At 40.1% G+C, this 26,592-nt stretch overlaps 1 protein-coding gene across 3 annotated transcripts in view; it reads right to left on the bottom strand.

Moving 5' to 3' along the window:
- ATRN (attractin) overlaps positions 1-26,592 on the bottom strand; it is a 163,165-nt gene that overhangs the window by 13,205 nt on the left and 123,368 nt on the right. For 2 of the 3 annotated variants that reach the window (XM_041732303.1, XM_041732301.1), the window contains exons 25-26: positions 19,106-19,167; positions 2,723-2,801 (exon numbers count right to left, since the gene is read on the bottom strand). In XM_041732303.1, the coding sequence (XP_041588237.1) occupies positions 2,723-2,801; positions 19,106-19,167 (141 nt within the window). Of the gene's footprint in view, positions 1-2,722; positions 2,802-14,261; positions 15,245-19,105; positions 19,168-26,592 lie in introns of those variants that run through there. The other variant, XM_041732302.1, reaches the window with a different exon arrangement.

Here is a 26,592-nt window from a genome sequence, read left to right as displayed (position 1 = left end):
AAGAAATTGTTAATCTTAATGAGCCTAAATAAAACCTATCATAACCCTGGGAGGTAGGGATCTTCTAATTCTTCCTTCTTATTTAATTAAGCATGTTCTCTGGTATGGCAAAAGAAAGAAAATTTCCTTCACCATACATTCACCATTCCTATTATAGAATGAATAAATATCTTTTAAAAATTTCATTTAAATTCATAAGCATACATTTTAAAAACCTTTTTTCTACAAGGTATTTCATCCTCTTCATATTTTCTTTCAAGTATGTTGCAAACATTTTCTAGTTGACTGTCTTCCTTGATTTATTTTTGATCTACTTAAGTATTACTTTTTATGCATGCAAATTGCTGCTATACTACGCTTTAATCATCTTATCTGAAAGTAATAATTTTGCCTCCTTTTCAATAGTAATAAAACTTATTTCTTTTTCTTTGAGTGCACAGCCGAGAATATCCAGAGCAGAAATAAGTGACGATGGGGACTCCAGGACTGTATTTACATAGCCTGTAAAGACCAAAGTCCCAAGTTTAAAGCCCAGTTTGGTCTCTTAGTAACTGTGTGATGATGGGTAAGTTATTCTGCTTCTTTGAGCCTCAGTTTCCTCCTATTTCATAAGCTTGTTATGAAGAGTAAATTAGTTAATCTATATAAAACCTTTAAGAATAGTGCCTGGAATTTAGAAATGCTCAAATGTCAGCTCTTATTATGACAAACCTGTCATAATACTGATTTTGTCAGTACAACTTCTAGTGTTTTCATATCATGAGTGATGTTGGTTATTTGGATATTCTTTATAGTGTTAATAAGGAGGTATTATTATTATTTTTTTTTTAAGGAGGTATTATTTTTGAGTTTACAAAGAGTTTTATCTATCTATTTATTTAAGATTTTTATTTATAATAATAAATAATAAATACTAATAATAAATTCATGAGAGACACAGAGAGAGAACCAGAGACACAGACACAGGGAGTCTGATGTGGGACTTGATCCCAGGACCTTGGGATCACGCCCTGAGCCAAAGGCAGACCCTCAACCACTGAGCCACCCAGGCATCCCAAGAGTTTTGCTTTTAAACCAGGAACTGATGTTGAATTTCAACAAATGACTAAGTGGTTACTTGGCCATTACTAAAAATTTAGGTTCTATTTTTACCCACTGATATAACCTATTCTGTAGGTTTTCCTGTAGTAAATGATCCCATTATTACACTGGTAAATTAGAACTGTTCCACATAAAGTCACTGTGTGACTGGTCTTTGTTTTTTGGTGCTTTTTCTCAGGTTTGGGATTCAAAGTTTCTATGGATACCATGAATTAGGACTCTTTTAAGCTTTCCATCTTTTCCCTTACTTGAGAACAGTTTATATATTTTAGAAGTAAACAATTCTCCTAAGCACTCAAGGCAAAATAGACTTACTATTTCCATAAGCTCATCTCAAATGGAAACTCCCTGGGTAATGCCCTTTGTGGAGAGAGTATATTCTAAGAAGTTTTCAATTCCTTCCCTGGCCATGTTTATTGAGTCTTCCCACTTCTTTCTTACTCTATTTGGATCACTTCTACTTTTTTTTAGAATACTATACAATTCATTGGGATTTTAAAATGTCTTAGTAATGGAGCTATTAGAAAATTCCTTCTGGGGACACCTGGGTGGCTCAGCGTTTGGGCACCTGCCTGCCTTTGGCTCAGGTCATGATCCTGGAGTCCCAGGATCAAGTCCCACATTGAGCTCCCTGCATGGAGCCTGCTTCTCCCTCTGCCTATGTCTCTGCCTCTCTCTCAGTTTGTGTCTCTGATAAATAAATAAATAAATCTTAAAAAAAATCCCTCTGAATATGTTACCCACTGAATTTAAAAACGATAATAAAAAGGATGCAACATTACCTTTATGCTAACATTACTTTTATATGGGTCAGAAAAGGGGTCATGACCTCCAGGAGGAGGCCCTCATTACAGACACTAATATTCAGGGAATAGGGCTGTGTGCTTCTAAGTTTTGATTTGCGATATTCCTGTTCTCTTCTAAATCTTGTCCATAGATACATTTTTATATAGAAAAGGGCAAGAATAGATACAGAAGACGGAGGAGCATATATCAGCCTAGAGCTCAGTGCCCTTCCATTATCAACAATGCAATAGACAGGACTCTAGAAGGCAGAGTAATAACACTGTGAAAGTTGTGAAAAAGAAGATTTTATGTTGTCACTTTTAAGCAAGTTTATTTATTTGATTGGTCAATCATAAAAATATTTGCTTGACTTATTGATACCACTTTAGGAACGGAGCTCTGGAAATAAATCAAGACTCATTAAAAAATAAAACTCAAGCAAAAACTTGACTAGACACTGATTTATCTTTGCATGATGAGATATTTCAGAGATGGTTTAGCTGGCTGATTTTACTCTCGTTCTCATGAAAAACTCTGCTACTGAGCCCTCAGATCTGCCTGAGCTAAGGACAGAGCACTGGTAGAATGGGCGGAACTGGCAGCTATAAGTCAATACTAAAGTTCCCTTTTAGAAAGTTAAAAGCATGTGGTGCAGAATTATACTTTATATCACACTAGTTGAAATCTACTGACCATACTCTGCAGAAATGGCAGCATTAGTCTCCCTGTGGTATGTCTATAAATTATCACTAATTAGCTAAAAACGGACTTGCTTTAGAAAAAGAGAAAGGAAGAACTGACAGGCATTCAGGAACCTTTATCCATTGAGGCTTACCTCTCTACGCCTGGAGGCCCAACAACTTTGTTTGATCTTCCAAACCACAGCAGCCACCAGGAGCAAAGAGAGGAAACAACTGTGAGAAAGGAGAGTACTGAGTTATTATCCCAGCCCCCAGAATCAGCACTGTCACCCCACCTCAGGCCAGGCAGGGAGAATCCCCCAAATACCATTCCAAGTACCTTTCTCATCACTTATCACAACCATGTACCTGGTTCACAGGAAGCAAGTGTAAAAAAGACTGCTAAGCTGAGCTTCCTGACCTGACCTCTAGACTGTACTGTCCCCAAAGGCACTGGGAGAGAGCTCTGACCTCCCACTGGGCCTTTTATCGAGATGGCCCATCATGGCTTATCCCAAATAAGAAAAATAATTCTAGGATAATAATAATGAATGACAAGCAAGCTATCTAATTGAATTAGCAAACCTTTACTGATAAAAGTCTAAGAAAATGAGAAAAGTTATTAAAGAACAACCAGCTTTTCATACAGAAGAGGTACACACAAGAATAAACATATATATATATATATATATATATATATAATAATACACATTCAATTATATTTTTAGAAAGGAAATTCATCTAATTTTTATAAAATAAAATGATCAACCTCAAACCAACAACTTTCTTAACTCCTACTGGTAGGCAGAGAGTAACTCCTACTGGTCTTGTAACTGTAAACGCTTTCAACATGCCTTCATCTGTAAACCAGGTGTGAAGGGTTTGAAAAGCTACCCTGACAATGGAGAGAAAGACTGACTTCTGTTATTTGCAGATACAAGGCATCTGCAGCATGGGGTTGGTTTCTAGAATGGCAGCCTCAGTGAACCCAAGAGCCAACCAACCAGAGGCAGGCCCTCAGGCTGGCTGGAGAGGGCACTCTGAGGTGTGGGGATGACTAACTTCTGCCTTCCCAGTGGGCTCCCACAGCCCACTGCTGCCCCAACAAGGGGAAAGATCCCTCCAGTGGATTCCCTGATTCAAGAGAAGGGGCTTTCCACAGTCATCATCATTCAGGGGAGAGGCTTCAATTCCTGCCTGGCTGGGCCTCTTGGCTGTCCTGACTCTTCTGGTCCTTCCTCCTCCCTGACAGCCTCTATTTTCCTTTATATATATATATTTTTTTAAAGATTTCACTTATTTGTTTATTTTTAAAAGATTTTATTTATTTATTCATGAGAGACACACAGAGAGGCAGAGACGTAGGCAGAGGGAGAAGCAGACTCCCTGCAGGGAGCCCGATGTGGGACTCGATCCCAGGACCCCGAGATCATGCCCTGAGCTGAAGGCAGACGCTCAACCACTGAGCCACCCAGGTGCCCCAAGATTTCATTTATTTATTCATGAGAGACACATAGAGAGAGGCAGAGACATAGGCAGGCAGAGGGAGAAGCAGGCTGCCTGTGGGGGGCCTGATGCGGGACCCCAATCCCAGGACCCTGGGATCACACCCTGAACCAAAGGCAGACAGACGCTCAACCACTGAGCCACCGAGGTGCCTATTTTCCTTTTAATCAATATTTTATTGACACAGGTCCTGTTGTTCTAGGCCCATAAAATACACTGACGAACTGAAAAAAAGACTGCAGTTTTCATGGAGTGGACATTCCATCAGCTGGAGATAAAAAGTAAACAAACAAACAAGCAAATTATAGGGCATGTGAGAAGGTAGTAAATGCTACAGAAATAGAAAGATGGTAAGGGAAAGGGGTTTCAGGGGTGCCACTGGCACTCTAAAGCAGAATGGTCAGAGTGGGTGAGCCTTACTTCTTGAGAAGGTGATATCTGAGCAAGATTTGAAGGAGGCATGAGAGATGGCTCAGGGGATGTCTACAGAAACACACCTGGGCAATGGGCTCGGCTGTACAAAGCCAGAGGCAAGGACATACCTAGGACTGCTTGAGGAACCTCAGGAGGCCACCATGGCTGGAGTGGGGGGAGTTGGGTCACAGATAAAGGCAGAGAGATAAAGAGAAGCAGACCATGGAAGGCCTGCAGGCACTGTAAGGGTATTGGGTTTTACTGAATGAGATGAGGAACCATCTTAGGTATTTGAGCAGAGAAATATCATTTAACTTAGGCTAAGAACTTTAGGTCTGCAGCAGCAGAAATAGGGAGACCAGTAGTCTAAGAGAGATGATGGTGGCTCAAGCCAGGGCGGTTGTAGCATGGGTGTGGAAAGCACTTTGGAATCTGGACATAATTTGAAGGTTGAGACCCTAGAATTTGCTGATGTGCTGGATGTACAGTATGGAATGGAGAAGTCAGGGATTTTGATCTGAGGAACTTGCCATCAACCTAGAGAGGGAAGGTTCTGGGTGGAGCAGGTACAAGACAGCAGACAGACAGTAAGAGACATGCTGACTTCTGAGATATCCACCTAACCACCGAAAGGAGATGTAGGCAGCTATGGGTCAGGAGGCTTGGAGGTGGCATTTGGGAATCATAAGCATACACAATTAACCCTTGAATAATGAGAGGATTAGGGGTGCTGACCCTCTGCACAGTTGAAAATCCATATATAACTTTTGACTCCCCCAAAACTTTACTACTAATAATCTACTGTTGATAGGAAGCCTTACTGATAATATAGTTGATTAACTCATATTTTGTATATGTATTATGCGCTGTATTCTTACAATAAGGAAAGATAGAGAAAAGAAAATGTTATTAAGAAAATCATAAGGTGGCACCTGGGTGGCACAGTTAGTTAAACGTGACTCTTGGTTTTGGCTCAGGTCATGATTGCAGGGTCATGAGATCAAGCCTCATGTCGGGCTCATGCTCAACATGGAGTCCACTTGAGATTCTGTCTCCCTCTCCCTGCCCTTCCTGCTTGTGCTCTCTCTCAAATAAATACATAAATCTTAAAAAAAAGGGGGGGGGGAATCATAAGGAAGTTACATTTACTATACTGTACTTATTGAAAAAAATCCATATATAAGTGGACCTGCAAAGTTCAAACCTATACTGTTCAAGGGTAAACTCTTTAATGCATATGAAGTAGTAAGTCGATGAGGTGACCCAGGGGGTGAAAACAAATACAGAAGAATGTCCTGGGTTGGGGCTCCATCCTTGAGAAGTTGGGGAGAAGAGGAAGAAACAGTAAAGGAGTCTGAGAAGAATAATTTGTCTTTCTTGGTTTCCATGCATAATCCTGCTTTTTGTTATTTTTATTCTAATAGAAACACAAGGAGGCAGCAAATCCACATGGAAGGGCAAGGAGGGACTAAGAGCTTCCAAGTGGGTCTGGATGCTACTGATGCAGTTGAGTACAGGACTATCCTCAGGACTAACATCAGTGCCCTGGTGTTGCTCAGAGGCCTCTCCTGGGACTACCCTCAATCCAGAGATGTAAGAGAGTGCAGCTCAGAAGGTCTGTGTCCCCTTCCCCCCAGGCCCAGGTGGGGCTTCTGTCTTCATCACAGACTTGTTAAAAACACCAACAAGCCCATTCCTTCCACAGGTCCCAGCCTTTCTAAGAAGTGAAACAAGGAGCACACTGACACACAGTGGTCATCCCTCAAAGCTGATATGATTTCTCCCAGGGTAATACAACAACAAAGGACATTCTAATTATTTCTAATAAGGGGCACTCACTGATTCACCCCCCTTTTCTTCCTACCACTGATTTTAGGACAGGTCATGCTATAACCCAGTATTCACCTTCCTACAGTCCCTCTTGTCAACTGTTTTCTGGATTTTTCTATGTGAAGGTAATTTAAAGAAATATTAAACCATGAATATTTTCAAACATACACACAAGTAGAGAGAATGATCTAGTGAATTCCTATGTGTCCATTAATTAGCCTTTAATTATTGTTTTGCCAATGTCATTCAAAGATCATCAAAGAAGTATACTTCTCTCTTTCAAAACTAGGACACTAGCCCCAGGCTAAGGGTCTCTCCTGTCCTGTCAGCTCTGTACCTTAGGAGAAAACAAGAATCCTCTCACCATTTTTGTCCTAAATCTGTTCCTGCTTTCAAAGGCTTGTACTTTCCTGAGGCTATTCTCAAAAAAATCCGTGCCTTGATTCTAAGTTTTTCTTTTTACTTTTTGTATATGTCTTTTGAAAACTCACAATTTGTGTGAGAGCTCAGTGTTGGGGGCATCTGTTTTTCACCAGCTTAACTGTAATTGTGCAGTTAGAATAATACTTTTGAGAGCGTCCTGAACTTTCCCCTAAAGGGTAAGACTATTAACTAATGGTTATCGTTTTCTGCTCTTACAAGCCTGGCTTTTCTAAAACTATGTATGCATTTTCTTGGCCTGGCCTTGACCTCCAAGTAGCTTGAACACAGAGATACCACTGCTTCTCCCAAGTTCCTGTGATGTGCACTTCCACACTCTGGTCAGAATTAGATCCAGATTAGATCCAGAGTGGCAGGAACTCATAATCACTTCTATCTTCAGGAATATGAAGGACTTGACAAAGTGTCTGCTGTCAATCTGGCAAGGTCTAGCAGTAGTTCAAGTAATTAAGTTTTACAAGAATATCCTATTGAGTCTGTAACAGAAATTCTCATTACATGGCCTCCTTGTGGCCAGGTGATGTGACATCACTTACTTCTCCTTTTTATCCTCACTTAGACATTGCCCTCTGAGAGCCACAAAGACTGCCACAGTGTCAGTCCTCTATGGCTACCAGCTGTCCTAAACACTCTAGAGCCTCACTCCCAGATACAAAGCCCTTTCATGTACACGACCTCATCTGACTCTCACAGTGAGTGAGCAAGTGGGTCTTATTATTTCTCTCTTCATATACAAGGCCCCTACTGGAGTCTAGAATAGCATCTCATTAAGACATAAAATGACTTAATGGACTTGTCAGGATCTAGAGTTTACTTTAGATGCCTGTGCCTGAGTCTGGAAGTACTCTCACCTCACGCTGATTTTCTCACTTGAATCACTGAGTGCCCTGCCCCACACCACCCCACTCTAATTCTCTTTTCTGTGTTATCTGAGCTGTTCTTCAGAGTGCTTAAGATTGTCTGGATCCCTTCTTCTCTCCTTCTTTTCACTTGGATCCTTTGGAACCTGGTTAACCTGCTTGGGGAAAACATTTTCTCCCTTATGCTCATAAAAGGGACTCTGTTGTCAGATCATCATTCTTAGTTCTTAAACAAAATCCAGAAAGAAAAAAAAAAAAGCAGCTGTGGATTCTTTTCAAAGGTTCCACTCTCAAAAGGAAGAAATGACAAAAAACACCATCTGTCCTTGTTTACTACATAAGATTCCAAGGTCCCTAAAGATCTTCCCAATCAATTCTGATTGTGTCATTCTGTCTTCCACCTGTCAGCATTGGGGACTACTCCTTACTGGGCTAGTGCTTGGCAGCAGGGTCATCTCATTCTGTACACATGTTCCAAGAATATTCAGAACACCTGCTGACTGGAGATACTGAATTACAAATTAGCATGCAGCCTCTATGTCCCCTTGAAAGTGGGCCATCAACCAGCACCGTTAGCTTTCTTCCTTCAGAGAGGTTGGTGCCTCTGGCTCCTCAAGACTCAGTGCTTCTCCCGAAGGCCTGGTTTAGTTTCCACATATATTTGCACATGACTGTGTGTCACGTGCTGAAGGTCTGTGTGTGCATAGGGATGACCAAAAGAGACAGTGCCCCTGCTCTCTTGAAGCTTAGTGTCTAACTGTGGGCACAGATAGGGAGTAAACAGCTGTGAGAAGTACCATGATGAAAATATGGTTCTATGGGAGAGAACAAGGGAAGACCATTTAGTTTGGAGGTTCCGGGATGAAATCTTGGAGGAAGTGACACTCTGCCAAGACCTGAAGGATGAGTGTGGTATAATAAAAGAAATATATATATTTGGTCTTTGTCCCGAGTTCCTGGTACAGAGCTCCCAAAATTCTTAAAATTTCTCGAGTGATAGGAGTTCCCCTTCCCCATCTTTTACACAAACATTCTTTATTTATTTATAATAGCCCCAAACTGAAAACAGCCCAAATGTCCATCTCCATCAAGAAGTGAAGAAATTGCATTGATCTTTTCATAGAATATCCCTTAGTGATAAAGGAATGAGCTATTTTTAAATTTGATTAAAAAGTTAAAAAAATTATATTTTTAATAGTTTTTGTACAAAGTAATTTATACAAAGGAAGATATAATTTTTAAAATGACATGGTCTCTGAGTCGAATGAGCTGTGTTGTTTTTTTTTTTTTATAACAAGTGTATTGAGATATAATTGAGGAGTGTCCTTTGTATGCTAATGATGACTCATGGAAGGGAGGGACCCAGATAGCTTCGGGATGGTGGTTGGTCACTGGAAAAACCAATCACATGATTAGAAAGTTAAACTGTTCAGTACCCTGTCCCATACCCCCAACCTGAGGGAAGGGAGAGGGCTAGAGATTGAGTTCCTTAGTCACACCTATGTAATGAAACCTTGAAGGAAACAAGGAATAAGAGGTTTGAGGGAACATCTGGGTTGGTGAACATGTCCATGTGCTGGGAAGGTGGTACACCCAGAGGGAGTGCAGAAGCTCTGTGCTCTCCACCTACTCCTACACCTTATGCATGCCTTCCATGTGGCTGTTCCTCAATTATACTCTTTGTAATAAAACTAATTTTAAGTACTGTGCTTTTCTGAGTTCTGTGAATCATTTTAGTAAACTGTCAAATCTGAAGAGGGTCATGGGAACCCCCAAATCTGTGGATGGCCAGCCAGAAGCATGGGTGGCTTGGGGACCCACTGGTGGTTGACATCTGAAGTGGAGGCAGTCATGTCAGACTGAGCCCTTAACCTATGGGGTCTGTGCCAGTTCCAGGTAGTGTCAGAACTCAACTGAACTGTAGGACAACCAGCTGGGTGTCAGAGAACTGGGTGTTGTTTGAAAAAGCCAAACAACGACTAAAAGTATACAGATGAAGGGTAGGGAGAAAAAAGAAGGAAAGCATTTTCCAGAAAAAAAAGGATAAGCACGTGGCAAATGGTAAAGAGCCTGGTGCTTTAAAAAAAACAGAAGTGGGAATGCAGGGGAGAGTAGCATGAGTATGGAGGGGTGAGCAAAGGTCAGTTCACCTTGGTTTTTATTTGAGATACAATGAAAAGCCTCTGAGTATGAGACAAGGGAATACGTTTAGATGCATTCATTTTCAAGGTCTCTTCTGGACTTTTTAGTAGAGGGGCTCTGACTGCTGGGATGTGGTGGGAGAGTGTCTACTGCATGGGAGAGAAGAGACTTGGAAGTGGCAGGGTGATGCTGTGAAGACTGGTGAGGAAGGGCTGAAGAAGAGTTTGCTTCTGGGCATGTTAAGCTGCAGATGGGATGGCAGAGTTCAACCAGGAATACAGAATGAGAAGATGGCCAGAGGTAAGCTCTGGAAGAACATCAACAGCAAGAGGTTGGTCAGAAAAGTTCAACAGAAGAGTGGCCTCAGGGCAGTCTGGGGTTAGAGAAGGCCAGAAGAGTGTCAGTGATGGGTGGTCAGTTGCTTGTGACTGCTGAGAATGAAAAAGATGCAAACTGAAAAATATCTTTTGGATTTGGCAATAGAGATGTTCTTGCTGCCTTCCATACATACACAAATTTAGGTGGGGTGTGGGGATGGAAGTCAGATTAGAGAGGGCTGGAAAGCAGAAAGGTCTCCAACAGAAGGATTTTTAGGGTAGTGAAAATACTCTGCATGATATTATGATGCTGGATCTATGTCATGACGTATTTGTCTAAACCCATAGAATGTCCAAATGTCCAACACCAAGAGTGAACTCTAAGGTCAACTCTGGACTTTGGATGATTATGATGTGTCAATGTAGGTTCACCCTTAGTAGGAAATGTCCAATTCTGGGGGGTAATGCTGATAACAGGGGAGGCTGTACATGTTTGGAGGCAGGGGGGTCTATGGGAAATCTCTATACCTTCTTCTCTAGTTTTGTTGTAAAACCTAAAATTGCTTTAAACAAAGCTTTTAAAAAATTTGAACAAAAAAGCAAAGTAAAATAAAACCAAATGTGCTCTAAGCCCACAGCTTATGGACATAAGGAGGGAGGGGAACTGCCAGAGTGATCAAGGGGAGCCATATTCAGAGCGGCCGCACCAGCTGGCTTCTTCCTCCTTCTCTGTCAGTGCTGAGCAATGGGAGACAGGCCTTAAGGCAGTAAGCTCTGGGCCTGGGGCCAGGGAGGCCAGACAGGATGGCTGCTCTCTCATTCAGAAGACAAACTAACAGTACAGCCCACCCAACAGCATGTTCTGCTCCTACTCCACACACACTGGAGGCTGTGACACACAGAAACAGCATTCACACAGGCAAATAGCAATCTTCAACACAAAACAAGGGCAGATATCTCAAGGAAACCAACAGTGTGAAGAGAGATATCAAACAAAACAAAACCCAAACATCTGGGCAGCCTGGGTGGCTCAGCAGTTTAGCACCGCCTTCAGCTCCTGGAGACCCAAGATCGAGTCCCACGTCAGGCTCCCTGCATGCTTTTCCCTCTGCCTGTGTCTTTGCCTCTCTCTCACTCTGTGTCTCTTATGAATAAATAAATAAAATCTTAAAAAAAAATATTAGAAGTAGAATGCAAATGTTAAAAAATAGTCCTTATCAGATGGGCTCAACAAAACAAACAGAACCAATTTTGGATTAAATTAATGAGCTAGAAAATACTGCTACAGAGCTCACCTAGAACACAGAACAAAAGGAAAATGAAAGAATATGTGGGTTCAGTAAAGAAATATAAAGGACAGATCTGGAATCCCTCTCATTAATTGAATAGAGAATTCTAGAATTCAAACAAAAGAACTGAAGGAGGGGAAACAAGCAAAGAGACAGAAGACAGTGTTGCAAAGCTCAAGACTCTATAGACTGAACCATCCCCTCCTCCTCACCCCCAGTATCAAATTCTTTCTCCGGTCCTTTCTCAATGAACTCCTAAGTCTTGCACAACAGCAATATCCAACAAAGGGGAAGACATGGGACACATAAGATAGTGCAAGGAAAAAAAAAGGTAAAACTTACAAAAATTGTTCCTATATAATGTAAAATAATTACAATCTAGAATTTAAATCCCAGATAACCACTACCTCAGAGGCCACTAGATGGCTGTGGGGGAATGACTGTAGGGTTCTCTTAGACCTTAAAGCAGCCAGCTCTTGTAGGAACTGGAATCATGAAGCTGCCAGCTGAGGCTATGGTCCTATCCCCTTGGGAGTTACATGAAATTCTTTCCCATCTGACCTCCTATTGTTTTAGCTTGCATGTGGATGGATGTAATAAGGCCCTGAATTCACACAACTTTCAGCTAATTCTGGGTTTCTCAATGCCAAATGAATGTAAGAATCACTGGAGAGTCTTTAAAATATCACAAGGATCAGATCGGGTTCCATAGGAAACCAATGTAATCAGCATCTCTGGGGCATAGGGTCCAGGCTGCTGCTGCTGCTGCTGCTGCTTTTTAAGTTTCCCAGGGAGTTCTATGGGACAGACAGCACTGCAAAACATGAAGTAATTGTTTCAGGCTCTGAAACCCAATTTTAAACTTGTAGGAGAGGGTTCTAACTGGCCCTGTTAATCTTTGTATGTCAAAGTTTGTATGTAGGTTCATCTATGTATGAGCTGATGAAACTCTAGACTGCTGCATAATTGCATTAAAGGGTGATTAAGTGCTATAATAGGAATAGGAGTAGGGCAGAGTTTCAAAAGGGATGGACTTTGGAGTGAATGTGTCAGAAGACTTCAGGGAGTAGGCAACTGCGTTGGGTTCTGAAGGAGTAAGACTATCACAGGTCAATGGGACTGGGTAAGTATCTTTGAGGTAAACACAGAGGAGAACCAAGTTGAGTCCACCACCCCTCCTCCAGGCCCTGCAGCTCACATGGTCAACAAGGAAGGAAATGATAGCTATTTTGGAGGGGCCCATAATCTGGTGGGAGTCACTACAGGGCAAAGTCTCATGAAATACTGAACCTGCAAGAATATAGAGTGATGTTTTGGCCCCACTCTGGGAGAACCATGGCAGATGGCTCATGTCAGTGACTCTTGGTTGCCCAGCACTAAGTAGAATGAAAAACTGCTGGAGGAGTGGGAAGGGATTTTGGGACTTAATTTTATGTGGTAACATCAGAGAGGGCAGTTTTCTTTTGGAATCTATACTTCTGTGGAATGAAGTGATTTTTTTTGTGAATGGGAAGTCGTTTCATCAAAATTCCAGCACTCCGTGTTACTGGCATTACCTCATTTGGCACAGAGGTTCTGTGCTACCCACTCAGCTCCAATGAGCTAATGCTGAGCATTCTCTAAATAAGGGAATGACATAGTGAGTTCCTGGCCTAATGGATGGTGTGGCCTTCGAGTTGAAGCCATTAGTATCTCATCCTAATTCACTGACAAGTTTCTGAAGGATATAGTAAAGTAATATTCAAACAGATTCCAGATGGACATAGGAACACCTAAACATGAAAAGACAAACAGGTAAAATACCCATGAAGAAAACAGGGAAGGACTAAGAGACCTGCTTGGAAAATACCATAAATGTGGTCTGAAGACAAACAAGTGAACACACACACACACCTGTTAATAGTTGCAAAATAAAACAAAGTCCTAAATTTCAGCAAGAAAAAGGCAAATATCCCAATAGAAATATGAACAAATGATAAGGACTGGTATTTCAAAACAAGAATTGGAAGACATAGTTAAAGAAATCCAGATTTAAAATATCAGTGATACCTTTGAGACTAATGAAATAAAAAATAATGACAATTTCTAGTGTTGCTGAGAACTAATAAGACAAATAGGTGGAAATAGCAAGAGAAATTGTATTCCAGCTTTTAGGAGTGTAAATTCATGCAACTATTCTTAAGGGCCATGGCAGTGTTTCTGCATTTTGATATAGCAATTATAGGACAAAAAAAACTATCCCAGAGAGATCATCACAGAAAAAAGTAAAAGCATATAATGTAACAAAAATTGAGGACAATCTAAGAGTCAGTCAAAAGAAAATATGGTATTTGTACTACAAAAAAAGCTGTTTAAAAGTTAAGTGAATCCCCACATGGGAAAAGTTACCCATAGAACATTGAGTGAAAAAACAATAGAACAACATGTAAGGAGGGAACCCATTTTATAAACCAAAGAATCAGAAAAACCACAACTTGTGTGCAGTGTATATGCAAAGAGAAAAAATTGTGGAAACACATACTTCAAAATATTAACAGTGATAATTTCTAAACAGTAGGATTAGGGGAAGTTTGAATTTTAGTTTTTACATGAAGTTTTTACAATGAACATAAACTACTTTTGGTACTTTATAATAAGAGAATTATCTTTATGCTGATTTTCTACTATAAAAGTCTGAATGAAGTCTTAACTATTTTGTTTTCAAATCCTTGGGATTAGTTTAGCATTATTTTATCATATCTTTTTATGTTGTTCCTAAAAATTTTTCCCTTTACTTTATATAGGTCATTGTTCAACAGAAATTTAATGTGAGCCATATAAGTAATTTTAAAAGTTCTATGAGCCACAGCAAAAAAAAAAAAAAAAAGACAGGTGAAATTAATTTTAATAAAATAAGTTTTATTTAACCCAAGATCGCCAAAACATCATTTGAACATATGACCAATATAAAAATTGAGATATCTTATGTTCTAATATTCGATTAAGTCTTCAAAATCCAGTGTATATTTTATAATAAGCACATCTCAATTTGGACACTAAATTTTTATCAGAAAATATTTGATCTATATTTAAATTTCATAACATTTACATTTGAAAAAGTAGATTCACATATCCAGGTTGTTCTAAACACACAAGTTCTCTGGTAACTGAATCAAGTAGCAAATTTATTTACTTATTTTTAAAAATTATATTTAAATCAGTTAAAATTAGGTAAAATGAAAAATTCAGTTTCTGAGTCACATTAGCTATATTCAAGAGCTCATTAGACATGTGACTAGTGGCTATTAAGTCTATATTACTCTTTTAAGCTTCTTGTTTATAACTGTCTACTTTTTATTTATATTTAGTTTTTCATCACATCAAACAAATCTGAGGCTTTTAAACTTTACTTGTTTCCTTGGTTATGTACATATTCCACTGGTTAATCTGATTTTGTGCCAGTGCCTCACTGATCACTGTAGTTTGAAAAAGCAGACTGTCAGTAGACTGTCTCCCTGCCCTCTCCATTTTTTTCTTGGTAATTCTTTCTTGATTCTGTTATGCTGTAATTTTGAACAATTTCATTTACTGAAGTAACACAAACATGTAAATTTCATTTTTTGTTAGTGAAATATAGAAATGTAATTGATTTTTCCCCCTAGAAACACTGAATGCTTTTTGTCAGATTCTTTTCTCTCCCTCCAAGACTGGAGGGACGCAACAGTTACTTCTTGGTGGAGATGTCATCATCATCCAAAAACTAAAGGCTACAGTTTATAGCAGACAGAAGTGGGCCCATCAGGATGTGGCTGAATCTTGATGCGAGGCCATCTGCTCCCCAGCATCACTCAGGAAGGGATTGCTTTCATGGTCGAAAGGGGAGGGCACCTAATAGCTCACTATGGGAAATAAAATTAATTATATGGTTTTCATGCCAGCATCTGCCTTTACCAGTAAGAGCTGCAAAAGATGTATGCTTCTGTACAACACAGAACTAATTTTTTAATATTGCCTTTGTGTCTAGCAATTTTGAATTCACCTATCAATTCTAATATTTTTTCTGCAGATTCTTTTGACTTCCTATAAATACAATCACACTGTAGCATGATGATTTTTTTTTCTTTTCCAATTCTTATGTATTTTATTTCTGTCTTTTTTTTTTAATTATTTATTTATTTATGATAGTCACACAGAGAGAGAGAGAGAGATAGGCAGAGACACAGGCAGAGGGAGAAGCAGGCTCCATGCACTGGGAGCCCGACGTGGGATTCGATCCCGGGTCTCCAGGATCGTGCCTTGGGCCAAAGGCAGGTGCCAAACTGCTGCGCCACCCAGGGATCCCTGTATTTTATTTTTGTCTTACTGTATTGGCTAGAATCTTTGTCATAGTGTTGAATGAAATAACAGATGGAATTTTTTTTTTTTTTAAGTAGGCTCTATGCCCCAATGTGGGGCTTCAACTCACAACCTTGTGATCAAGAGTTGCATGCTCCACTGACTGAGTCAGCCAAGTGGCTCTGATAGAATCTCTGCCTTGTTCCCAAACTCAAAGGGAAAGTTTATAACATCTTACTATTAAGAATGTGGTTTGTTGGGGCACCTGGGTGGCTCAGTGGTTGTGTGTCTGCCTTTGGCTCAGGTTATGATCCTGGGGTCCCACATCAGGCTTCCTGCAGGGAGCCTGCGTCTCCCTCTGCCTATGTCTCTGGCTCTCTCTGTGTCTCTCATGAATAAACAAATAAAATCTTAAAAAAAAAAAAAAGAACTTGGTTTTATTTTTTGCTTTATATATTGGTCCTTTATCAAATGCTTTTCCTCATTGATTAAGATGACCATATTATTCTCCTCCCTTATTAAGCAATTAATGTAAATAACATGGATTGATTTTCTAACGCTAAATCAAAATTTGCAATTTCTGGAATGAACCCAACTAGGTCACAGTAGAGTTGCCTTTTTGTATTGCAGGTGGATTTTTGCTTCTTCATTCATTCATAAGACTGGCTTGTAAATTCCATTCTCATAATATTCTTGTCAAGTTATGCTAAGTTCATGAAACGAATTGGGATGTATTCCTTTTTTTTTTTTCTGTTCTCTAGAAGATTTGGTTACTAATGACATTTCTTTCTTAAAAGGCTGTAAGTTACCAATAAAGCCACCTGGGCCTAGAGTTATCTTTGTGGGAAAATTTTAAATTATATATTGTTTTAAAACAGATATAGGGCTATTCAGTATTCAAGTTCCTATTCTGTATCAGTTTCAGTAAGTAGTATATATTCTTTGTTTTTCTAATTGTCCACTCCATCTGTTCCGTTTTCAAATTTATTTGCACAAAGTTGCTCATAAAATATTCTTATGGAGGAAAAAATTGTCTTTTTTTTTTTTTAATTGTCTGTGTGATTTGGAGTAATGCCTCCTGTTTCTGACTTTATCTCTTCTTTTTTCTTGGTCAATCTTGCCAAGGGTTTATCAATATTATTCTTATTATTTCAAAGATCCAAATTTGTGGTTCTTTTAATCCTCTCTACTGTACTTCTTCCCCTACATCATTAATTTTACTCTATTTATATTGCTTTCTTCTACTTTCTTTCTTTTTTTTTTTTTTTCTTCTTTTTCTTCTACTTTCTTTAGGTTTAATTAGTTCTTTTTCTGACTTATTGAGAATGGTGCCCCCCCCCCACCCCAAGAAAAAGCAGAGATTCTCAACCTTAGCTGCACGTTGCAATCACCTGGGGAGCTTTCAAATGCTTGAGTCCCATCCCCAGAGATTCTGATGTGACTGGTATGGGCATCAAAAGCTCCTCAAGTGATTCTACTGTGCAGCTACAGTTGAGAACCACAGATTTAAAGCCATTCCCTCTAAGTACAACTTTAACTATATCCCACAAGTTTTTAATTTTTTTTGATCAAACTGTTTTAAAATTTCTGCAGTTGATTTAACATAAATTTTTTAAATGGGCAAATACAATATATAATTTTAGAAGTCAGGTAAATAGTTACTTTGGGGGAAGAAGGCAGTTGTGATTGATGAAACGGGAGCTTCTAAAGTATGTGTTCAATTTGTGATAATTCACTGAGTGTTTCTGTGATTTTATAATATACTTTAATACATTTTTAAAAGAGAGAAATAGATCTCATGCAAAGATTGGGAGTTATAATGGCAATAGTCTTCTCAATATTAATACTGGAAGCTAGAAGAAACAGCATAATGCCTTCTCAATTCTAGTGGAAAATTATTTCCAACCTAGAATTCTGTATGCAAACTTTTGATCAAATGGGAGGGTAAAAATTAAAAACTTTCCAGAGTAGGTTACAGAAAAGTTACCTTCCCTGTACCTTTTCTCAAAAATCTCCTGGAGAATGTGCCCCACTAAATAGAGGAAACAAGGGACGCCTGGGTGGCTCAGTGGTTGAGCGCCTGCCTTCTGTCCAGGGCGTGATCCTGGAGTCCCGGGATCGAGTCCCAAATTGGGCTCCCTGCATGGAGCCTGCTTCTCTCTCTGCCTATGTCTCTGTCTCTGTCTCATGAATAAATAAATAACATTTAAAAAAAAAAAAGAGGAAATAAATAGAGAGATGAAGACACAAGATCCAGGAAACAGATTTCAATATAAAAGGAAGGCGAAAGAAATTCCCAAGATGACAATCATACAGCAGGCCTCAAGAACTAGTACACCTGGGAGCAGAAAGTTGGAGGGTTTTAGGGCAGACATCTCCAAGAGAAACTAAAACCAGGTCAGTACTTACTTGTGTTTGACCCAGACAGATTTTCCCATTCTGTCAGAGTACAGGGATAAATCAGGGGTAACCTCTTAGAAAACCAAACAATTAAAAAGATCAAAATTAGGGTAAGAAAACCAAACAACTAAAAAAATCAAAATTAGGGTAAGAAAAGAATGATGCCCACCCATCCAAAAAATGGGTAAGAACAATCATAGTTCAACTCAGCTGTGAATAGGGGTTTTACAGTTATAACAACATAACAGAGAGCCGTGATTCAGGCAAGCACTGTGATCTAACTTTATGAGAGGATAGGAAAGGGATTTTGTTTGTACTCATAGTGTGTGAGGAGTTGCTGGGTGAGGTTACATGGGATAATAAATCCTCAATAAATCCTCATCTACAGTGGGACATCAAAAGATAAAACTGAACTGAAAAATCAAGAAATAGTGTAAGCATAGAGAAGTGAAAAATAGCTAAAATAATTTAAACTTAGGGAAGGTGAAGAATGGCAAGGTGTGGGGCAGGATACTCCTACTTTCTCTTATGAGCACTGAAGCATGTATCTTTTTCAATTATGCGTAGACAGTATTTTCATAAAAATAAAATTAAACTTTAAAAAAAACATAAAAATAAAAGAATCCCAAGGCCTAACAAGTCACTTTTAGCTTTAAAACTCTGGATAATCACCAGAATAATCCTTGAACAAGAGGAAGTGTATCTGTAGCACATATCAGTGATCATTATTAATTGTTGTTTCAACCCTGAAATCTCCCCAAATGAAGAACCAGATTTATCTGTATTTTAGTACAGAGTACAGGAAAAGCTGTCCCCTAAAGCCAGAATGTACAAAGTAAATGTTTTCATTTATCAGGGTAGGCTGAATTTACACTATTGCATGTAACTTTTCAGAAAGGTCTATAAAGTTAGTTTGATCTGTTGTGCCAACACAGGATTACTCAATTATCTTCTGTAAGTTGATAATTAAGGGGATTAAGTACCTGAATCAAAAGAGAAGATATAGTTTGTAGAAGTGAAATTACCTGAAGAAAGTCACGAAGAACTGTACCAGGTCCATAAAATTGCTGTGCTGGGAGAAGGCGATCTGTGAGGGAGAAACAGGTAGTGTGAGGAGGTAGGCTACACAGGAGCACTGGCAAACTTGGCCTTCTCAGTTTAAGAGACACACTGGAAATGTTCAAGAAGAGATTAAAGAAATTGTTTTTCTTGAGGGCAAGTGGCTCATCTCTTTCTTTTCTGGCTTAACTGCCAGCCCAAAAGTAATATTCTGAGGCTTCAAGGAAAACTCCCAGGGCACCCACCCCTCTGCTCTTGATACCAGATCTAAGTTCTTTTAGTGTGTCCTAGAAGACTTCTCAGATCCCAACATGAAAACCCCAATGCCAGGCAAGCCAGTCTGCTTGCTACCTCCTTGTGCCTTTCTCTGGACAAAATGTTCTCCTTGTTTGCTTCAAGTTCAAATTCTTGGATCCACCCCAAGGTAAGGAGCCTCATCTGTGCCCTTCATCTCTTTGATACTTACGTGCTCAGTGAACACTCACTTCAGGACAGTGTCCTTTTTTAAATTATTATTATTAAAAAAAGGTATCTCATTTGACTACATTGAGTATCATTTGCCAGTCAATATAACACCAGTTGGGACCTAAATAATTTTATTATACAGTTAATAGTTTTATACCAAGAATATAAAAAAATCCCTAATGTAGATCATCTAAGACACCACTGACAGAAATAGACATTTTGTATACTATCAAGGAAAAACACTACCAATTATATGATGACAAGATACTTTAAAAATCACTGGCTGGAAGATGCGTTGTGCTATCAGAGCTATTAAAACATGAAAAAAAATGAGCATGTCAGGATTTATTAGTAAATATAACTGTCTTTATTATTTATAATACTCATAGTACTAGCCAGATGTTATGGTGTATTCTTTGCTTTCTTAAAGAGTATATAGCTCTTCTCCTTGCAGAGACAATGGTACTGTAAGTAAAACATTTATTGAATAAGGTGAAAATTGCTCCAGTACAGACCATGAGTATGACAAAAATCAGGGAAATAAATGATTAGCAGCTTCTTTTTCTAATCTCACCCAACTCCCTATCTTTTCAGGCAGCAGTTCCCATCCTATGGTAAAGCAAGAAAAGTGCTGGACCCAGACACTGGCAATGGGACAATTCAATGTTTTGTATTCTTTTTATGGCCAGACTCAAAGAGGCAGAAGAGGTTTCCAGTAATGGCCTTTTTTGATGGTCTTATTTTCTTTTTGACATTCCATAAATAAAGTTCCAATACTACCTATTCAGGCTAAGAACACTACGGGGAACAGAATTTGCAGTTCTGGTGTCTCTTTAGCTACCATTTATAATCAGAAACACAAAGATACATAGACTTTATACCATAGGTAAGGAAAAACTCACATTCTTTGCTTTTCCTTAATTTTTAAATAGTACTTAGTCACAAATAAGAAGACTCCTCAAGAATATGGCCACTGCCCTCACATAAAGTTTTTTAATAAAACTAGTGAAGGACAATTATTAATTTTTAATAATTATATTATTATTTTTTAAATTTTTATTTATTTATGATAGTCACAGAGAGAGAGAGAGAGAGAGAGAGAGAGGCAGAGACATAGGCAGAGGGAGAAGCAGGCTCCATGCACCGGGAGCCTGATGTGGGATTCGATCCTGGGTCTCCAGGATCGTGCCCTGGGCCAAAGGCAGGCGCCAAACCGCTGCGCCACCCAGGGATCCCAGGACAATTATTTAAACAATGTTATTCAATCTTGACAAATGAAGGTTCTAGGTTATAACATAAAGAACGAGAAGGAAACCAATTCTAGTCCGTCCAATTCTGTTAATAGATTTTAATCTCTTAAAGCACTAGTATGTCCTCAGTGTTTATACTTAAAGAGATCCTGAGATGCTTTTACTGTCGGATGCCAGAAAGTTTGGATGCTAATAGCATCCTCTGAGGATTACCAGGTGTCTCTATGCCCTGTGCCATGTAATACTCCGCAGTGCTGGGATCACCACCATTAGCCTTCTTGCTGAAGCTGGGCCACACCATGTTCATGTCTAATTCAAAACCACAATGAACCAATATAAACTGGCCACCAGTGTGGCTGCTATCCAAGACTCACATTACTCTAAAAGGTGACCTCTTTTGTTAAATGTTATTCACCCAAGTCTCCAGTTTGGTAGGGAAACAAAAGTCCTAACATAAAACTGTTTATGAATAGACTGACCACTTAGAAAGATTTAGCCTTGCTCAACATCCCACACACCATGACAGTTGATTAATATTTGACTGACAGAGTGATGAGCTTCTTGTCCAAACTGAGAACTTCTGAGAGAGAAAGGGAATGCTATTAAAAATTATACTAGGACAAGTATAATTGTCCTAGCCACCCAGGAGCCCTGGGTGGCTCAGCGGTTTAGCGCCTGCCTTTGGCCCAGGGTGCGATTCTGGAGTCCCGGGATCGAGTCCCACATCGGGCTCCCAGCATGGAGCCTGCTTCTCCCTCCTCCTGTGTCTCTGCCTCTCTCTCTATATATATGTCTGTCATAAATGAATAAATAAATCTTAAAAAAAATTATACTAGGACAACAAGCATGAACTGGGCTGCCCCGACTCAGACCCCAGACATACAAACCAACCGCAAAAGCAATCTAGCAAAGGCAAGATTCTACTGAAAGTGCTGTTGGAGAACTGATCCCACAGAATCACTGGTAAATGGAGACCCAGCAGGGTTATCAACTGAAGAGGGATGAAGGTAAAGACATAAGTCCTTCAAGATACTCCAAAGATACTAAGAGAGGACCCTGGGAACACTGATGAGGCGCTTCACTCATGGCGTGCAATCAAATCTGAAGTGAAGACTGTTAATGCTGTCTAAGCTCCCAGCACCATCTGCACAACTGAAGCCACACCTCTACTTATCTTGCTCAATTTTTCTTCATAGCCCTTATATGTCCATTTACTTATAGTTTTTTTCTTTCATTAGAAAATAAGATCCGAAAAAAAAAAAAATCCGTGAGGACAGGGACCTTGCTGCTGACTCCTGTGTCTCCAGTGCCTAAAGCAGTGACTGGCATGGAAGAGGTGTTTAATAAATATGTGCTGAATAAAGGAAAAGGGTAATTGGAAAAACAATGACCCGACCTCCACCTTCCCCTGAAAGTAAGAAAGACCTGATTGAGTTTTCTTTCTTCTAAGAATTGGCTCATGGTTGCAATCGTAACTTAAATTTTGTTAACTGTAAAATTAAACATTTTTTGTGCCTTTGAACTTCATTTTTTCAAGACAATATTCTGATCAGGTCTTTCTTCCATGATTTTTTATAAAATAAACACTGAAACAGACATTGAAGTATTTGGTGGCTTCTTTGACACTGAAGATAAAAGGGACTTCCTATAATAAGATATGCTTATTACAAAAAAAGAAAATGTCATTACAATTTATAAATAAAACTCAGTGTCATTCTTCTCCCTTTCTAAACAGTAGGGATCACCCCCCACACTCCAGCAAACCTAGAATTTATGTCCCCTTACATTTCCACAATGTGCTTTTGCCTTACTCTCAGCAATAAGTTTGATTAAGGTGTGCCTGCCCAGGGGACCCTCTGGGTGTGTTGAATAAATCTGAGAAACAACTCAGAAACCCAGCTAGACCCAGAATTTAGGGTAAGATATGGTGGACCTACATTTCCCAAGCACTAGTTTTGTGCGTTAGCCAAACACGGGTTTTCAGACTGCTCTACTGCTGCACTTGGTCCTTCAATCACCAGAGGGCTCTGCCCACCCATCTACAGTACCCCGCCACCACCTCAGCCCCACCTAAACACTCTCTTCCTCATTCAGCGGCTGGAAATCGGCTCTCTCTTCTCTACACTCCCAGTGCCCAATCTGCTTCCTTCTCAGAGTATGGGACAGTCATATTCCACCTTGTACTATGTCTGTGTATCCAGAGATGTCCTGGAAAAAAAGATTCCTTCACTCTTCTGTCAACAAAAAATCAATTTCTGACTTTCTAACCATTGTAGGAGAAAGAATGGAAAGGCAATTCCCTACCACCCATAGAGGCAGATACACCTACCTCCAGAGAGCAAATAACATCATCATATTCCAAGAACTAGACCATAGTTCTCAAACTCTGGAGAGCCTGCAATGAAGTGTGAATCGTAGGCCCTATTCCTACTCCTGAAGCTTTAAGTTCCCCAGGTGATTCTGATGCCAGTGTCCAAAGATCATACTTTAGGAAATTCTGAAACAAGGAATTAAGGAAAAAAATCTACCCTGCTCCTTACCCCAAACAATTCCTTTAGTGTTTCAGGAATAGGGCTGAAAAAATGTGTCATTTTTACTTAGAAGGTTTGGCCCCCAAAGAAATTAACCTGGATCTTCCCCAGGGATGGGGCTATGGTGGGTATTGGGAGTGGGGGGGAAGGTGACGGTAGAGAAAGAGAGGGTAATGCATTGAAACAGAGAAGCATGACCCAAACTCTGAGGCCAGGAAATGGAAGCAGGGCAGATGTTCTAGTTTTGAAAGTGCCAAGGAATATAAGGAGACTGCATGGCAGGCCTGGGGAGGCTCTTGGACCTCACAGACTATTCTGTACCCAATGGCCAAGCCTGTCACACATGGGAATTAGGACAGCTGCCTTCAAACAACCCTGTGGGCCATAAGCCAGGGTGCTGGGAGCATCAGTCAGTGAATGAAGATCAGAGGCCTTCCCCATATCTCTGGGCATGGGTAAGCCCTAAGGTTCCTACAGCTCCTGTGAGAAGGTGATGGCACTCTTTGGGAATGAATTTCTTATCAACTAAGGTAGGGAGGGCACTCTAAAAATAAAAGTAAGACATTTCTTATAGCCAACTACCACAAATTATTTTTCTAACATGTGTATTTCTAACATTGCATTTCTAACGTTTGTGTAATCAACAAGGTAGGTATTTGGAAACAAGTGAATGAATGGATGAACAAATACTAGCCTCAAGGCTAGTTAATTCTACTGAGCCACTCACTCCTGATGTGTAAGCTAACACTCACCATCTGCGCACACCCAACCTCCCACCCCAATAGTGCTCTGTGTTTGCTTTCCCACAGAGCCTTTCAGCCATTCTTTTCACCACTCTCCACAATTCCTATTCCATCTTATCATGATCGTTAATAATTTAAAAATCATTAAGAACTAGATACATTTGGTTGAAATCGCTACCAGAACAAACAGCTAATCATGCAAAGCAATGGTTCCTGCTCCCTACATCCTCTCCTCAAGGTTTCTCTCCAGAGGCTCCCACCTTTATTTCAGTTTTTTTTTTTTATGTTCTTCTGGGGGGTTATCTTTTTATCACTAAGAAGTTTTTTTTTTTAATTTTTAAAAAAGATTTTATTTATTTATTCATGAGAGACAGACAGAGAGAGAGGCAGAGACATAGGCAGCGGGAGAAGCAGTATCTCCACAGGTGCCCAATGTGGGACTCGATCCTGGACCCTGGGATCATGCCCTGAGTCAAAGGCAAACGCTCAACCACTGAGCCACCCAGGTGTCCCAAAGTTGTTTTTTTTTTTTTTTTTTTTTTTTTTTTTTTTTTTTAATTTGCTATTTCTTGACTTAGCCATTTTGGGCATCACTTACTGACTTCCTACTATAAAGGAGGGTAACTGAGGCCACCATTCCCACTTGCCCCTTCCAGTCTAGTTACATCAATGTTGTCATTCTGAGGGTGACAGTGCTAGAAGGATGCCAACAGAGACAGGAAACGGATAGAACACCTCTAATACAGGGGAAGGATATCCCTGTTACCCACAGGCAGCTGCAAAAGCAGGAGACATTGTAGCCATGGCCCATGGCAAGGCAGCTTCCTGGACCTCACTGCCCACAGGAGGAGCCATCAGGACTCTTCTGCAACCCTGCGTGAAGTCGGTGGCTCCCAGGGAAGCCATTTCACCAGTGTGAGGTGTGTTAGACAGGGTTTTGTTCCTGACTCCTTCCTGACTGTTCTAGACACTGTCCAACAGCAGTCAATAACTGGTAAAACCCTAGTAAAATACTGTGCACTTCCTGCAAAGTAAAAGATAAGGTCAGTTCCAAGATACATCCCAGCTGGTCTTGATGTGCTAAGGTCCCAGCTAGCCTAGGCTGCAGACCCAGTTGAGGCTACCTTCAGGAGGTTAAATAATAATACACTTGGGTCTTTATTTTTTTTCTATCACCTGTTTTATCTCTCATTTTTTTATTATGGAAAATTTTAAACCTTTAAAAAAGTACAGAGAATAGGATAATGAACTCAATGTGGTCACACCCACCTGTAATAATCACCAGCTCAAGTCCAGTCTTGTTTCATCCACAGGCTACCCACTTTCCCCACAATCATATTATTTTGAAGCAAATCCCAGGTTACCTATCATTTCATTATTTTTTTTAGAAGATTTTATTTATTTATTCATGAGAGACACAGAGAGAGACAGAGACATAGGCAGAGACACAGGCAGAGGGAGAAGCAGGCTCCGTGCAGGAAGCCCAATGTGGGACTCAATCCCAGGACTCCAGACGCATTTAACCGCTGAACCACCCAGGCTTCCCCCATCATTTCATTCTTAAATATTTCAATATATATATCCTCTTAACTATCCTGTTTGTAAAATAAGAATGTTTATGTTTTCATCTCTGTCCTTTCTTCTACCTCTCAACTCTTACGACAACATGCTAGAGCAATTCAATCCTCTAACACCGGACTGTGCCGACTGACATGACAAATTCTTGCTCTCCAACCCTAGCTGGCACCTTAGCACTGGTTGGCAATCACTCTGACAATATCAGAAAAAGCTGTCAGCACCTTCAGAAAAGTTGCAAAAAAGAACAAAGTTCTGATACCAGCCCAAAAGCTCCCATATACCTACAACTACACATTCATCTAGTACACATTTGCAACGTGTCTACTGCTGATCAACACTATGCTGCAACACTGAAGACACAGAAATAGAAGACACTGTCCTTGCCCTTGAGGAAATCTTCGTAGAGTGAAAAGCCAGACAAGAGTCTACAGTGATAGAGAAACAGATAAGGAAAGAAAGTTTCTAAAGGATATGCCTGAGGGTCACCAGACCCCTCCCCTGGGTTTCTAAACAAGAATTCTACCTGGACTCCCCAACTCATGCCCAGCTCCTTCCAATCCATTCTCCCAACTGCTGCCAAAGGGGTCTTTTGAAAATACCCATCTTCAGTCACTTCTTGGCTTACATTTCAGCAATTCCCAGTGCTTTTCAAGCTATAGTTGCCACCGCTCAGCTGAAGCCTCCAGTCTCTTTACGACAGCCTCTGCCCAGTTCTCCAGCACCTTGTTCACAGCGCTACCACTCTACCTCTGCTAAACTCCCAGTAGCTCTTGCAAGGGATTGGGTATGTCCTTTCCCCAGCACAAACACCCCCCCTGCTCCCCAACTTCATGCCCCTGAGACTCCACTCAGCACTGCCCATCCTCACTCGGACTCAGGTGGCGCG

The sequence above is a fragment of the Vulpes lagopus genome, chromosome 18 (genome assembly GCF_018345385.1).
Source record: "Vulpes lagopus strain Blue_001 chromosome 18, ASM1834538v1, whole genome shotgun sequence".
NCBI classification, from domain to species: Eukaryota; Metazoa; Chordata; class Mammalia; order Carnivora; family Canidae; genus Vulpes; species Vulpes lagopus.
Note: the sequence above shows the minus strand (reverse complement) of the source record. Positions and strands in the feature narration are given on the sequence as shown.